The following is a 12,076-nucleotide window of genomic DNA, read 5'->3' as shown; positions in this document are numbered from 1 at the left end:
TGATGTTGCTGCTCTACTCTCCCAAGTGATTACATCTTAAGACAGCAATTTGGCTAATTGGCACCTCCCTTCTTTGTAATCCTTAAATCTCTTAATTAAATGGTGCAGCTCCAGCCTACAGCTGTATCAGTGGGCTCAGCAGTAACTAACATGATAACACATCCCACATGAAAGAATACCTTAGTGTACTATTTACATGTTAGGGGGGTGAGGGGTCTTAGGAGAGTAGGAGGGTTATTTAAGATACTGTTTGAAGAAGTAGGGTTTCAGATGTTTTCGGAAGATGGGCAGGAACTCTGCTACTTCAGTGGGAAGCTGGTTCCACCATTGCAGTGCCAGGACAGAGAAGAGCTTTGACTGGGCTGAGCGGGAGCTGCCCTCCTAGGGGTGGGAGGGACAAGAGACCAGAAGTGGCTCAGGTTGGGGTGTAGAGTTTGAGCATAGACTGAAGGTAGGGAGTGGCAGTTCCTCTTGCTGTTCTGTAGTTAAGCACCATGGTCTTGTAGCGGAAGCGAGCTTCAACTGGAAGCCAGTGGAGTGTCAGAGAAGCGGGGTGACATGAGAGAACTTGGGAAGGTTGAAAACCAGGTGGGCTGCAGTGTTCTGGATAAGTTGCAGGGGTTTGATGGCACAAGCGGGGAGCCCAACAAACAGCGAGTTGCAGTAGACCAGAAGGCAGAGGACAAGTGCCTGGATTAGGACCTGCGCCGCTTCCTGTGTGAGGTAGGGTTGTACTCTACGGACGTTGTAGAGCATGAACCTGCAGGAGCGGGTCACTGCTTTGATGTTTGCAGAGAACAACAGGTTGTTGTCCAGTGTCACTCCAAGGTTCTTTGCACTCTGGGAGTGCGACACTGTGGAGTTGTCAACCGTGATGGAGAGGTCTTTGAGCGGGCAGGCCTTCCCCAGGAGGAAGAGTCGAGGTTGAGCTTGAGGTGGTGGGCCGACATCCAAGTTGAGATATCTGCCAAGCACGCAGAGATGCGTGTCGCCACCTGGGTGTCAGAAGGGGGGATGGACAAAAGGGGCTGAGTGTGAGGATATGACGGAACTGAGCGATTTGGTGAATAGAGAGAAGAGGAGAGGGCCTAGAACCGAGCCCTGGGGGACACCAGTAGTGAGAATACGTTGGGCAGACACAGATCCTCTCCATGTCACCTGGTAGAGGCGGCCTGCTAGGTAGGATTCAATCCAAAAGTGGGCATTGCCTGAGACGTCCAGCACTGAGATGGTGGAGAGGAGGATCTGATGGTTCACAGTGTCGAAGGCAACAGATAGATCTAGGAGGATGAGAACAGAGGAGAGAGAGTCAGCTTTGGAAGTGCGAAAATCCTCCGTGACACAGAAGAGCAGTCTAGGTTGAGTGACCCATCTTGAAGCCTTGACTGGTTAGGGTCAAGAAGGTCGTTCTGAGAGAGATAACGAGAAAGTTGATCAGAGACAACACGCTCAAGTGTTTTGGAAAGAAAAGAAAGAAGGGATACAGGTCTGTAGGTTTTGATGCCAGATGAGTAGTGTGTTGGTTTCTTGAGGAGGGTAGCGACTCGGGCCATTTTGAAGTCAGAGGGGACGCAGCCAGTGGTCAGGGATGAGTTGATGAGGGAAGTGAGAAATGGGAGAAGGTCTCCAGAGATGGTCTTGAGAAGGGGATGGGGTTGAGTATTTACTGTAGTGTTTTTGCAGACTTTGCTGTAGTATTAACTGTAGTATACTGTAGTATTTACAGTTAACTATAGTATAAATACTATAGTAAAATAAAACTGTAGTATATATATTATTGGCCAAAAGTTTAGAGAATGACATAATATGAATTTTTACAAAGTCTGCTGCCTCAGTATGATGGCAATTTGCATATACTCCAGAATGTTATGAATAGTGATCAGATGAATTGCAATTAATTGCAAAGTCCCTCTTTGCCATGCAAATGAACTGAATCCCCCAAAAAAACATTTCCACTGCTTTTCATCCCTGCCACAAAAGAACCAGCTGACATCATGTCAGTGATTCTCTCGTTAACACAGATGTGAGTGTTGACGAGGACAAGGCTGGAGATCACTCTGTCATGCTGATTGAGTTTGAATAACAGACTGGAAGCTTCAAAAGGAGGTTGGTGCTTGGAAACATTGTTCTTCCTCTGTCAACCATGGTTACCTGCAAGGAAACACGTGGCGTCATCATTGCTTTGCACAAAAAGGGCTTCACAGGCAAGGATATTGCTGCTAGTAAGATTGCACCTAAATCAACCATTTATCGGATCATCAAGAACTTCAAGGAGAGCGGTTCAATTGTTGTGAAGAAGGCTTCAGGGCGCCCAAGAAAGTCTAGAAAAAGGTAGAAGGATTGGACTGCTGAGGACTGGGGTCATTTTCTCTAATGAATCCCCTTTCGATTGTTTGGGGAATCTGGAAAAAAGCTTGCCCGGAGAAGACAAGGCGAGCGCTACCATCAGTCCTGTGTCATGCCAACAGTAAAGCATCCTGAGAACATTCATGTTTGGGGTTGCTTCTCAGCCAAGGGAGTGGGATCACTCACAATTTTGCCTAAGAACACAGCCATGAATAAAGAATGGTAACACATCCTCCGAGAGCAACTTCTCCCAACCATCCAGGAACAGTTTGGTGACGAACAATGCATTTTCCAGCATGATGGAGCACCTTGTCATAAGGCAAAAGTGATAACTAACTGGGTCGGGGAACAAAACATAGATATTTTGGGTCCATGGCGAGGAAACTCCCCAGACCTTAATCCCATTGAGAACTTGTGGTCAATCCTTAAGAGGCGGGTGAACAAACAAAAACCCACAAATTCTGACAAACTCCAAGCATTGATTATGCAAGAATGGGCTTACCATCAGTGGCCCAGAAGTTAATTGATTGCCGAGGTCTTGAAAAAGAAGGGTCAACACTGCAAATATTGACTCTTTGCATCAACTTCATGTAATTGTCGATAAAAGCCTTTGACACTTATGAAATGCTTGTAATTATACTTCAGTATTCCATAGTAACATCTGACAAAAATATCTAAAGACACTGAAGCAGCAAACTTTGTGGAAATTAATATTTGTGTCATTCTCAAAACTTTTGGCCACGACTGTATTCTGCAGTATACTACAACATTCTATAGTAAGTACTACACATGATTGAGGGATACCACAGTGTGTAGTATAGTATTCTACAGTATACTATTTTTTACTATAGAATTCTATGGTAAGTACTGTAATATTCTATAGTAAACTGTAGTATTTTTTTCATGTAGGATGATACCATTGCACACCATTTGTTAGCCGACATGCACAGTAGGCTCCACCCCTCTCCACCATCACCCGCTCTCCCTGGAGTTTTGACCCAGCAGACGTGCCCTTAGGTGGGACGTTGGTGTCACACTCTCCCCCTTCTCTCTCCCCTCTTCATCTCACTCTCCTTTCCCCTCTCTCTCCTCTATATTCCCTCTCTCCTCTCTCCCTTCTCTGCCCTCTCTCCCGTCTCCTCGCCTGTAAACACAGGCCCACAATCATATAAAGCGGGGCCCAACACCCTCATTTCACAGCCTCAATGAATCATTACCCGTGGTAATAGCAACACTGATAAAGCACGAAGCCTCGCCACCATCTCGCCAAGACACAAATAAGGACATAGAGGGAATGTGTGATGTGTGTTTTCGATCTCATCTGGATGTAATTCTTCAGGATTGAGTGAAGTGTTTAGCCTGGCAGCCAGAGAGAGAGGGAGGATGTGACCAGGGATACATTTGATTCCCCAGGACCTTTTTATCAGGGAGACGTCTGGGCTGCATCAAACAGGACCAGAAACGACGTTAAAGAACAAATGAAAAGGGATAGAAGACAGGATGGAAATATATATAATATATAATATATAATGTAGCTCAAAGGTAGAGCCACGAGACAATGTTAACAGTAGTTTGAGATGCACCTTCGAAAAGTGCGTTGCTCAGCCTATTTTGTTTGGACTCATTGTTCGTTGGCAGCCTATGTGGCTGGCAGTCTTATCTTAGTTAAGCTTTAATTCACTCTATAGAACTGAAGGACTTAAGCACTTAAGAAGCCTCACGTGGACACACAAAACCTAAGACCTTACCCCCTCCACCCCTCATCCTTCTCCCTCCTTCCTCCTTCCTCGTGTCTGTACGGGGAGTTGTGGGTACAGGCTGCATGTCCGTATCTACATAGCACAGCAGACACGGGCACATTATCAGCCAAAATACCTCTCTTTATGGTGGTGAACATTTGGTATGAGGCAGTGTGGTCTGTGTGTGCCAGCCAGGCTTGGCAGCCCAAGTCCAGGCAGCCACCTCTCCATTCAGCCCAACTCACTGGTTTCACAGCCCACAGACTCCATGAGGGTACCCAGCCTGCCAGCTGTGGTAGGGGCTAGAGAGTGAGAGAGAGAGAGGATAAAAGAAGGTGCTAAGAGAAAATTGTGGATTCCTTTTATAGAAACTTAAGAAGCTCCAAAGACTCTATGGGATTGTAGAGACCCCCCCAGCAGCACCAGCTAGTCTGATTCTCTAGATACAGTATTGTTCTTGAAGCATAGTAACTTAGAAGTCAACGATTAAAGGACTGTCCATGTTGAAGCTCCTCCTGTCACCAGTTTGTCTCTATGCCTAGTGTTCTCTCCACAGCTAATCTATAGTCTCACTGAGTCCTCTGACCCATATATTCAGATCTGGAGGCAAATTGGAGGTTGAGATAAACCTTCCCATAAAAATAAATAAACATAGAAACAGGTGAATGGACTGTGTTAAGGACGAGGAAGGAACAACTGTGACTGGTTAGGAGTTGTACAGATGGAGATGTGTGATTGGTGGTTCTTTGGAGCCTCAGCCGTGGCTAACCCCCAATGGAACGCTGTGCTGCAGGCCAGGCCAGCTGCGGGGGTGAGTGGACCCGTAGCCATGGTTGAGCTCAACCCATGGTGATTAGGTTCCGGTACCACCAGCCAAGACCCTGACTGGCACAGCAGCACCAGCTTTGTGACTCCCACGGGAACATTACATCATTTCTCAAACATCTGATTTATTCATGCTGTTGGAGTGGATTGTGTTCTGAGGCCCTTCATGTAGAAGACTTGTCGCTAAGCATTACCCTCATGCGAGAGGGGAACAAGAGGCATTTTGTCCAGAGTTGTACCCTCAACCCCCCCTATAATACACGCCACACTAACCTGTCTGCCCAGTGGCAATGGGTAGTACAGCCCGACAGACAAACAGACAGGCAGGCAGACACCCCTAGTACAGGCAGGACATATTCCTTGGTCCCCGCCTCAAACAGCATCGTCCCACAGGGACGTCGCTCAGGCTCCCGTAACCAGCTAACTGCTGACGACGGCAGGGTGGTGATGAGACTCAAGAGAGCTTCAGAGAATAAGGGACGGTTGTTGTTGAGGTGGGCTGTGAAGGGATGTGGTGGGTGGGATGTAGAGAGAAGACAAGGAAGAGAAGATGGGAGTGTTAAGTGTTTAGTAGTGAGGGTCTGTGTTTCTTTTTTTAGGGACACAAGTTCCGTAAGGGGGCTGGTTTTGTTTTGTTGTTGAGGATGCAGCCTCTACGTCTTTCCAGTCTGAGTGTCTACGGAGATGAATCCAGGCCCACAACACTACAGAATAGAGCCAGCGGGGCTGCAGTAGCCCATTCTCCAACTCAGAAACCAAGGCAGCCACAGAAACTGCCCTGATTGACTTTACAACGCCATAAAGCGGGAGGCCTGCCCTGACCACTTCCTCCCCATCTGGCACGGTTTAATCTCTGGGGTGTTCCTAAATAAAGAGGACGATAATGATGGTGTGGGATCACTTATCAACAGATTACTTTTGAAGGGGCTCTGAGGAACCGCAGAGAATTCCACCAACCACACTGCAGCATGGATGTAGGCTGCCATCTGCTGGCGAAAAGAATGTAGTACGTTACATTGTATTTGTCACATGCTTTGTAAACAACAGGTGTAAACTAACAGTGAGAAGCTTACTTTTTCAACAATGCAGAGTTAAAGATAAAAAACAGAAATAGTGACACAGGGAATAACGCATAGCAATGACGAGTTAAAATAACATGGCTATATACATGGAATACCAATACTGAGTCGATGTGCAGGGGTACGAGGTAATTGAGGTAACTATATACATATAGGTAGGGTTAAAGAGACTAGGCAACATGATAGATAATAGAAGTAGCAGTGTGTATCCATTTGATTAGCTATTTAGTAGTATTATGGCTTGGGGGTAGAAGCTACTTTAGGGTCCTGTTGGTTCCAGACTTGGTGCACTGGTACCGCTTGCCGTGCGGTAGCAAAGGGAACTATCTATGGCTTGGGTGGCTGGAGTCTGAAAAATGTTTGGGCCTTCCTCTGACAACGTCTGATATAGAGGGCATTATTGAAACACATGAGTGACAGCATTCTCTCTCTGAGAATTCTTTGTCTCTCTCTTTCCTGTCTCTCTCTCTCTCTCTCTCTCTCGCTCTCTCTCAGGGTCAGGCGGACCTCCTGAAGCACGCTAAGAGTGAGGCTTTGGACACGCTGCGTCAGATCCACTGTGCCACCCAGTCCTGTGGCCTGAGCAAGAACGGAGCTACCTCCCCTCAGCTCCAACACCATCCACTGCAAGCACAGGCCCAGTACCAGGCCCAGCCCCACCATCCACCCCAACCTCACCATCTCCAACCTCAGGCCCAGACCCAACCCCAGGCCCAGCCTCTGTCCCAACACCTGGCTGAACCCCAGGCCGAGGCCCAACCACAGCTCCAGGCCCAGCTCCATACTCAACCCCATCCCCTGTCTCAGCGTCCGCTCCTGCCTCCCCTCCCACCCCAGCCCCCACAGTATAGGGCAGCAGGCTCTCACGATGCCATCTCTGAGAACGAGACGGCCAGCGATGGTTCCTGCTGACCCGTTGCCTGTACCCGCAGTGGAGTCCAGCCAAAGAGAGACAGGGAGAGGAGAATAGAAAGAGAGAGGGGGCTTGAGAAGCAGAGAGGAGAAGAGCAAAGAACATGGATGGTTCCTTTAACACCCCCGAAGATGGACAGAGAGGAGAGAATGAAGGAGAGGGAGAAGGAAAGGGAGAGGGAGAGAGATGGTGAGAAGGAAATAGCAGAAGAGAAACAGCAAATAGAGCAAGGGACGGGGAAGAAAACTCACCGTAAAAGACAAGAGACACAAGTTTGAAAATGTATTGTTTTAGAGACAAAGAAGAAATGTCTCTGTCAGCTCTCTCCCCAGGCCTATTTCTCTCTCTTGGATTGGAAAGAGCGAATAGCACCCATATTAGCGAGTTCAGTCAGTCTCTCAGTCAGTCAGTCAGGAGAGTCTCGCTGTCTTTCTCTGGGCAGTGCCCTGCGGGTACAGGCACCTGACATTGGCATTTCATACCGCACAAGTTCGCCTTTGGATTCCCCTAGGATACCCATAGCATGTCCAGGGCCCTTTCTTTCTCTCCTCCTCTATCTTCTCCCTTATGTTTACTCCATATACCTGTAGATCTGCCCTTCCATGCGTCATCCCGAGCTTCAAGCCTTTGCCCTTCTTGCCAAGGAGGAGGCTGCCGTTTAATTGCACAACGTAGAGCAGCTCACACGGACTCTGTAGGGATCCGAGCTAGAGGACCATTACTGCACAAACCAACGGCGCTGTCTATGAGAGAGACGTTAAAGGACTGCAGCTCTGCAGCCTCTCTCTGTCTGTCACTACCTACCTGGCCTCTACAATGATGCACTGGCTCCCCCTGCTGGAGACTCCAACCTCCGCAGGACCCCATACACTTGCACAGTGCCCTTAATTAAGATTTGTATTTTTGTTAACTGTCAATCACAACATGCCTGGACGCTTAGTAGGGGGTCTCCCTAGCGCCTCTCAAGGGGCTGTGTGCATAACGTCCCGTATGTTGCTGTCGTCGTCCCATGGATGGAGGGAGCGTGGCCGTGCTCTGCGAGGTAGCTACTAGCTAGAGCTCACCAACCAGTTTTAACTGGAACAGTCTGTTGACCCTGTCTGCGCTGCGAAGACTAAAGGTCATAGATCACAAGAGAAACATGGACCTGGGGCAGATTCCTGCTGTCAATCAAACACACACCTAACCTAAAAGAGAAACTGTGACTCTATATAGATGTATACTGAATGTATGTACAAGTATTGAAGAGACACTTTACATTTATCTCCGATAATTCTCCCTGAAACAAAACATCCCGTTGATATTCTTATTATTGTGATAATTGATGTTAGTTATATTCATATTACAATTATTTTCTATACAGTATATTCCTTCTACATATACAGTGACTTGATACCTGTTGCTCTGTGCTGCAGATCAAGACAGGTGGTGTGGAATGTTGGGTGTAGGGGTTAGAGGTCAGGGTGGGTTTGGGTTGGGGGGTCATCATTCCAAAAATTGGATCAAACAATAACCTGACTTGTGTTTCACTGCAAAGTGGTGTGGTTCTGTATGAGCTCCTTAAAATGGCCCATTAAAACTGGCTTTGTTCGTCCTGCCTCCTATTCTTCAATTCTTCCACTTTGTCAGTGTCTTCATGCTGGCAGCCTACCTGACATGAATATGTAGGATTCCTTCTGCAGGAAAAGAATGGGGAATATAATTGCATGAAGACATTCTGAGGGAACATGTTATGAGTGACAGTGTCTGTGAGGGAAATGGGCATGAGGGATTCATCCTTTTGCCAAAGTCAGGTACGATAGGTCCAGGTCAAATAGGGGATGCTTATATCTGTCCTGTTTTACACCGTGTATTCAGACAGTATTCAAACCCCTTGACCCTTTTCACATTTTCCTGCGTTACAGCCTGAATTTAAAATGGATTACATTGAGATTTTGTGTCACTGGCCTACACACAATACCCCATAATGTCAAAGTGGAATTATGTTTTTATACATTTCTACAAATGTATTCTAAATGAAAAGCTGAAATAAGTATTCAATCCCTTTGCTATGGCAAGCCTAAATTAGTTCAGGACTCACTCTGTGTGCCATAATAGTGTTTAACATTATTTTTTTATGACTACCTCATCGCTGTACTCAGTTGCCGGTGAGGAAGGAAACAGTTCATGGCCAATGGTGACTTTAAAACAGTTACAGAGTTTAATGGCTGTGGTAGGAGAAAACTGATGATGGATCGACATTGTAGTTACTCCACAATGCTAACCTAATTGACAGAGGGAAAATAAGGAAGCCTGCAGTGCATCATACACAGGCGAAGTGCTTGGAGAAGGTGCAATTTGCAGTTCAAGATGAAGCAAACGTATAACTCTGGCTTGTCATGCTAAATTCAAAGCTGGGCTGTACAACATGCAAAAACGTAGGTAGCCTGAGTCTAGAAACGACTGGAGGGATTCAACTAGCAAAAGAGTGGGTGGAATGTACATTAACATCCTCTGCCTCAGACGTAAATAAGCCATAAAAAAAGGTTTTTGAACATGCCTGAACCAAGGGACATTTGGTGGCAGCAAGTCTCGTAGACAAGTCTAAAGAAGACACCCAGGTTATAGTTAACACACAAAATAAATACAAATAGACACTACAGACAGAATACAGTGGGGCAAAAAAGTATTTAGTCAGCCACCAATTGTGCAAGTTCTCCCACTTAAAAAGATGAGAGAGGCCTGTAATTTTCATGATAGGTACACTTTAACTATGACAGACAAAATCAGAAGAAAAAAAATCCAGAAAATCACATTGTAGGATTTTTAATGAATTTATTTGCAAAAAAATTATGGTGGAAAATAAGAAATTTGGTCAATAACAAAAGTTTATCTCAATACTTTGTTATATACCCTTTGTTGGCAATGACAGAGGTCAAACGTTTTCTGTAAGTCTTCACAAGGTTTTCACACACTGTTGCTGGTACTTTGGCCCATTCCTCCATGCAGATCTCCTCTAGAGTAGTGATGTTTTGGGGCTGTTGCTGGGCAACACGGACTTTCAACTCCCTCCAAAGATTTTCTATGGGGTTGAGATCTGGAGACTCAACCCCGAAGCCACTCCTTCGTTGCCCGGGCGGTGTGTTTGGGATCATTGTCATGCTGAAAGACCCAGCCACGTTTCATCTTCAATGCCCTTGCTGATGGAAGGAGGTTTTCACTCAAAATCTCACGATACATGGCCCCATTCATTCTTTCCTTTACACGGATCGTCCTGGTCCCTTTGCAGAAAAACAGCCCCAAAGCATGACGTTTCCACCCCCATGCTTCACAGTAGGTATGGTGTTCTTTGGATGCAACTCAGCATTCTTTGTCCTCCAAACACGACGAGTTGAGTTTTTACCAAAAAGTTATATTTTGGTTTCATCTGACCATATGACATTCTCCCAATCTTCTTCTGGATCATCCAAATGCTCTCTAGCAAACTTCAGACGGGCCTGGACATGTACTGGCTTAAGCAGGGGGACACGTCTGGCACTGCATGATTTGAGTCCCTGGCGGCGTAGTGTGTTACTGATGGTAGGCTTTGTTACTTTGGTCCCAGCTCTCTGCAGGTTATTCACTAGGTCCCCCTGTGTGGTTCTGGGATTTTGCTCACCGTTCTTGTGATAATTTTGACCCCACGGGGTGAGATCTTGCGTCGAGCCCCAGATCGAGGGAGATTATCAGTGGTCTTGTATGTCTTCCATTTCCTAATAATTGCTCCCACAGTTGATTTCTTCAAACCAAGCTGCTTACCTATTGCAGATTCAGTCTTACCAGCCTGGTGCAAGTCTACAATTTTGTTTCTGGTGTCCTTTGACAGCTCTTTGGTCTTGGCCATAGTGGAGTTTGGAGTGTGACAGTTTGAGGTTGTGGACAGGTGTCTTTTATACTGATAACAAGTTCAAACAGGTGCCATTAACACAGGTAACGAGTGAAGGACAGAGGAGCCTCTTAAAGAAGAAGTTACAGGTCTGTGAGAGCCAGAAATCTTGCTTGTTTGTAGGTGACCAAATACTTATTTTCCACCATAATTTGCAAATAAATTCATTAAAAATCCTACAATGTGATTTTCTGGAGAGAAAAAAATCTAATTTTGTCTGTCATAGTTGAAGTGTACCTATGATGAAAATTACAGGCCTCTCTCATCTTTTTAAGTGGGAGAACTTGCACAATTGGTGGCTGACTAAATACTTTTTTGCCCCACTGTATGTGTGTCATATGATCATATAGGCAAGAGGCCTATATATTCTCATACACTATATATACAAAAGCATGTGGACACCCCTTCAAATTCGTGGATTTGGCTATGTCAGCCACACCTGTTGCTGACAGGTGTCTAAAATCAAGCACACAGCCATGCAATCTCCATAGACAAACATTGGCGGTAGAATGGCCTTACTGAAGAGCTCAGTTACTTTCACCGTAATAGGATGCCTCCTTTCCAACAAGTCAGTTCGTCAGATTTTTGCCCTGCTAGAGCTGCCCCGGTCCACTGTAAGTGCTGTTATTGTGAAGTGAAAACATCTAGGAGTAACAACGGCTCAGCCGCAAAGTTATAGGCCACACAAGCTCACAGAACGGGACCGCTGAGTGCTGAAGCGTGTAGAGTGTTAACATTTTCTGTACTCGGTTGCAACACTCACTACCGAGTTCCAAATTGCCTCTGGAAGCAACGTCTGAACAAGAGCAGCCGCACACAAGCCTAAGATCACCATGCGCAATGCCAAGCATCGGCTGGAGTAGTGTGAAGCTCGCCGCCATTGGACTCTGGAGCAGTGGAAACGCGTTCTCTGGAGATATGAATCAAGCTTCACAATCTGGCAGTCCCACGGACAAATCTGGGATTGGCAGATGCCAGGAGAACGCTACTTGCCCCAATGCATAGTGCCAACTGTAAAGTTTGGTGGAGGAGGAATAATGGTCTGGGGCTCTTTTTCATGATTTTCAGCGTGACAATACCCTGTTCACAAATCGAGGTCCATACAGAAATGATTTTGGGATGAATTGGAACGCCAACTGCGAGTCAGGCCTAATCGCACAACATCAGTGCCCGACCTCACAAATGCTCTTGTGGCTGAATGGAAGCAAGTCCCAGCAGCAATGTTGCAACATCTAGTGGAAAGCCTTCCCAGATGAGAGGCTGTTATAGC

General features: G+C 46.3%; 1 protein-coding gene across 1 annotated transcript in view; it reads left to right on the top strand.

Moving 5' to 3' along the window:
• The window catches only part of LOC110486262 (inactive phospholipase C-like protein 2), a 93,488-nt gene extending 84,991 nt beyond the window's left edge, over positions 1-8,497 (top strand). Inside the window, exon 6 of the mRNA XM_021557715.2 lies at positions 6,485-8,497. Coding sequence (XP_021413390.2) covers positions 6,485-6,901 — 417 coding nt within the window. The 3' untranslated portion in view covers positions 6,902-8,497. The remainder of the gene's footprint in view (positions 1-6,484) is intronic.
• The last annotated feature ends 3,579 nt before the right edge of the window (positions 8,498-12,076 follow it).

This window comes from Oncorhynchus mykiss, chromosome 13, assembly GCF_013265735.2.
Source record: "Oncorhynchus mykiss isolate Arlee chromosome 13, USDA_OmykA_1.1, whole genome shotgun sequence".
Classification (NCBI taxonomy): domain Eukaryota; kingdom Metazoa; phylum Chordata; class Actinopteri; order Salmoniformes; family Salmonidae; genus Oncorhynchus; species Oncorhynchus mykiss.
The sequence above is the reverse complement of the archived record's forward strand: the minus strand, read 5'-3'. Positions and strand labels throughout refer to the sequence as shown.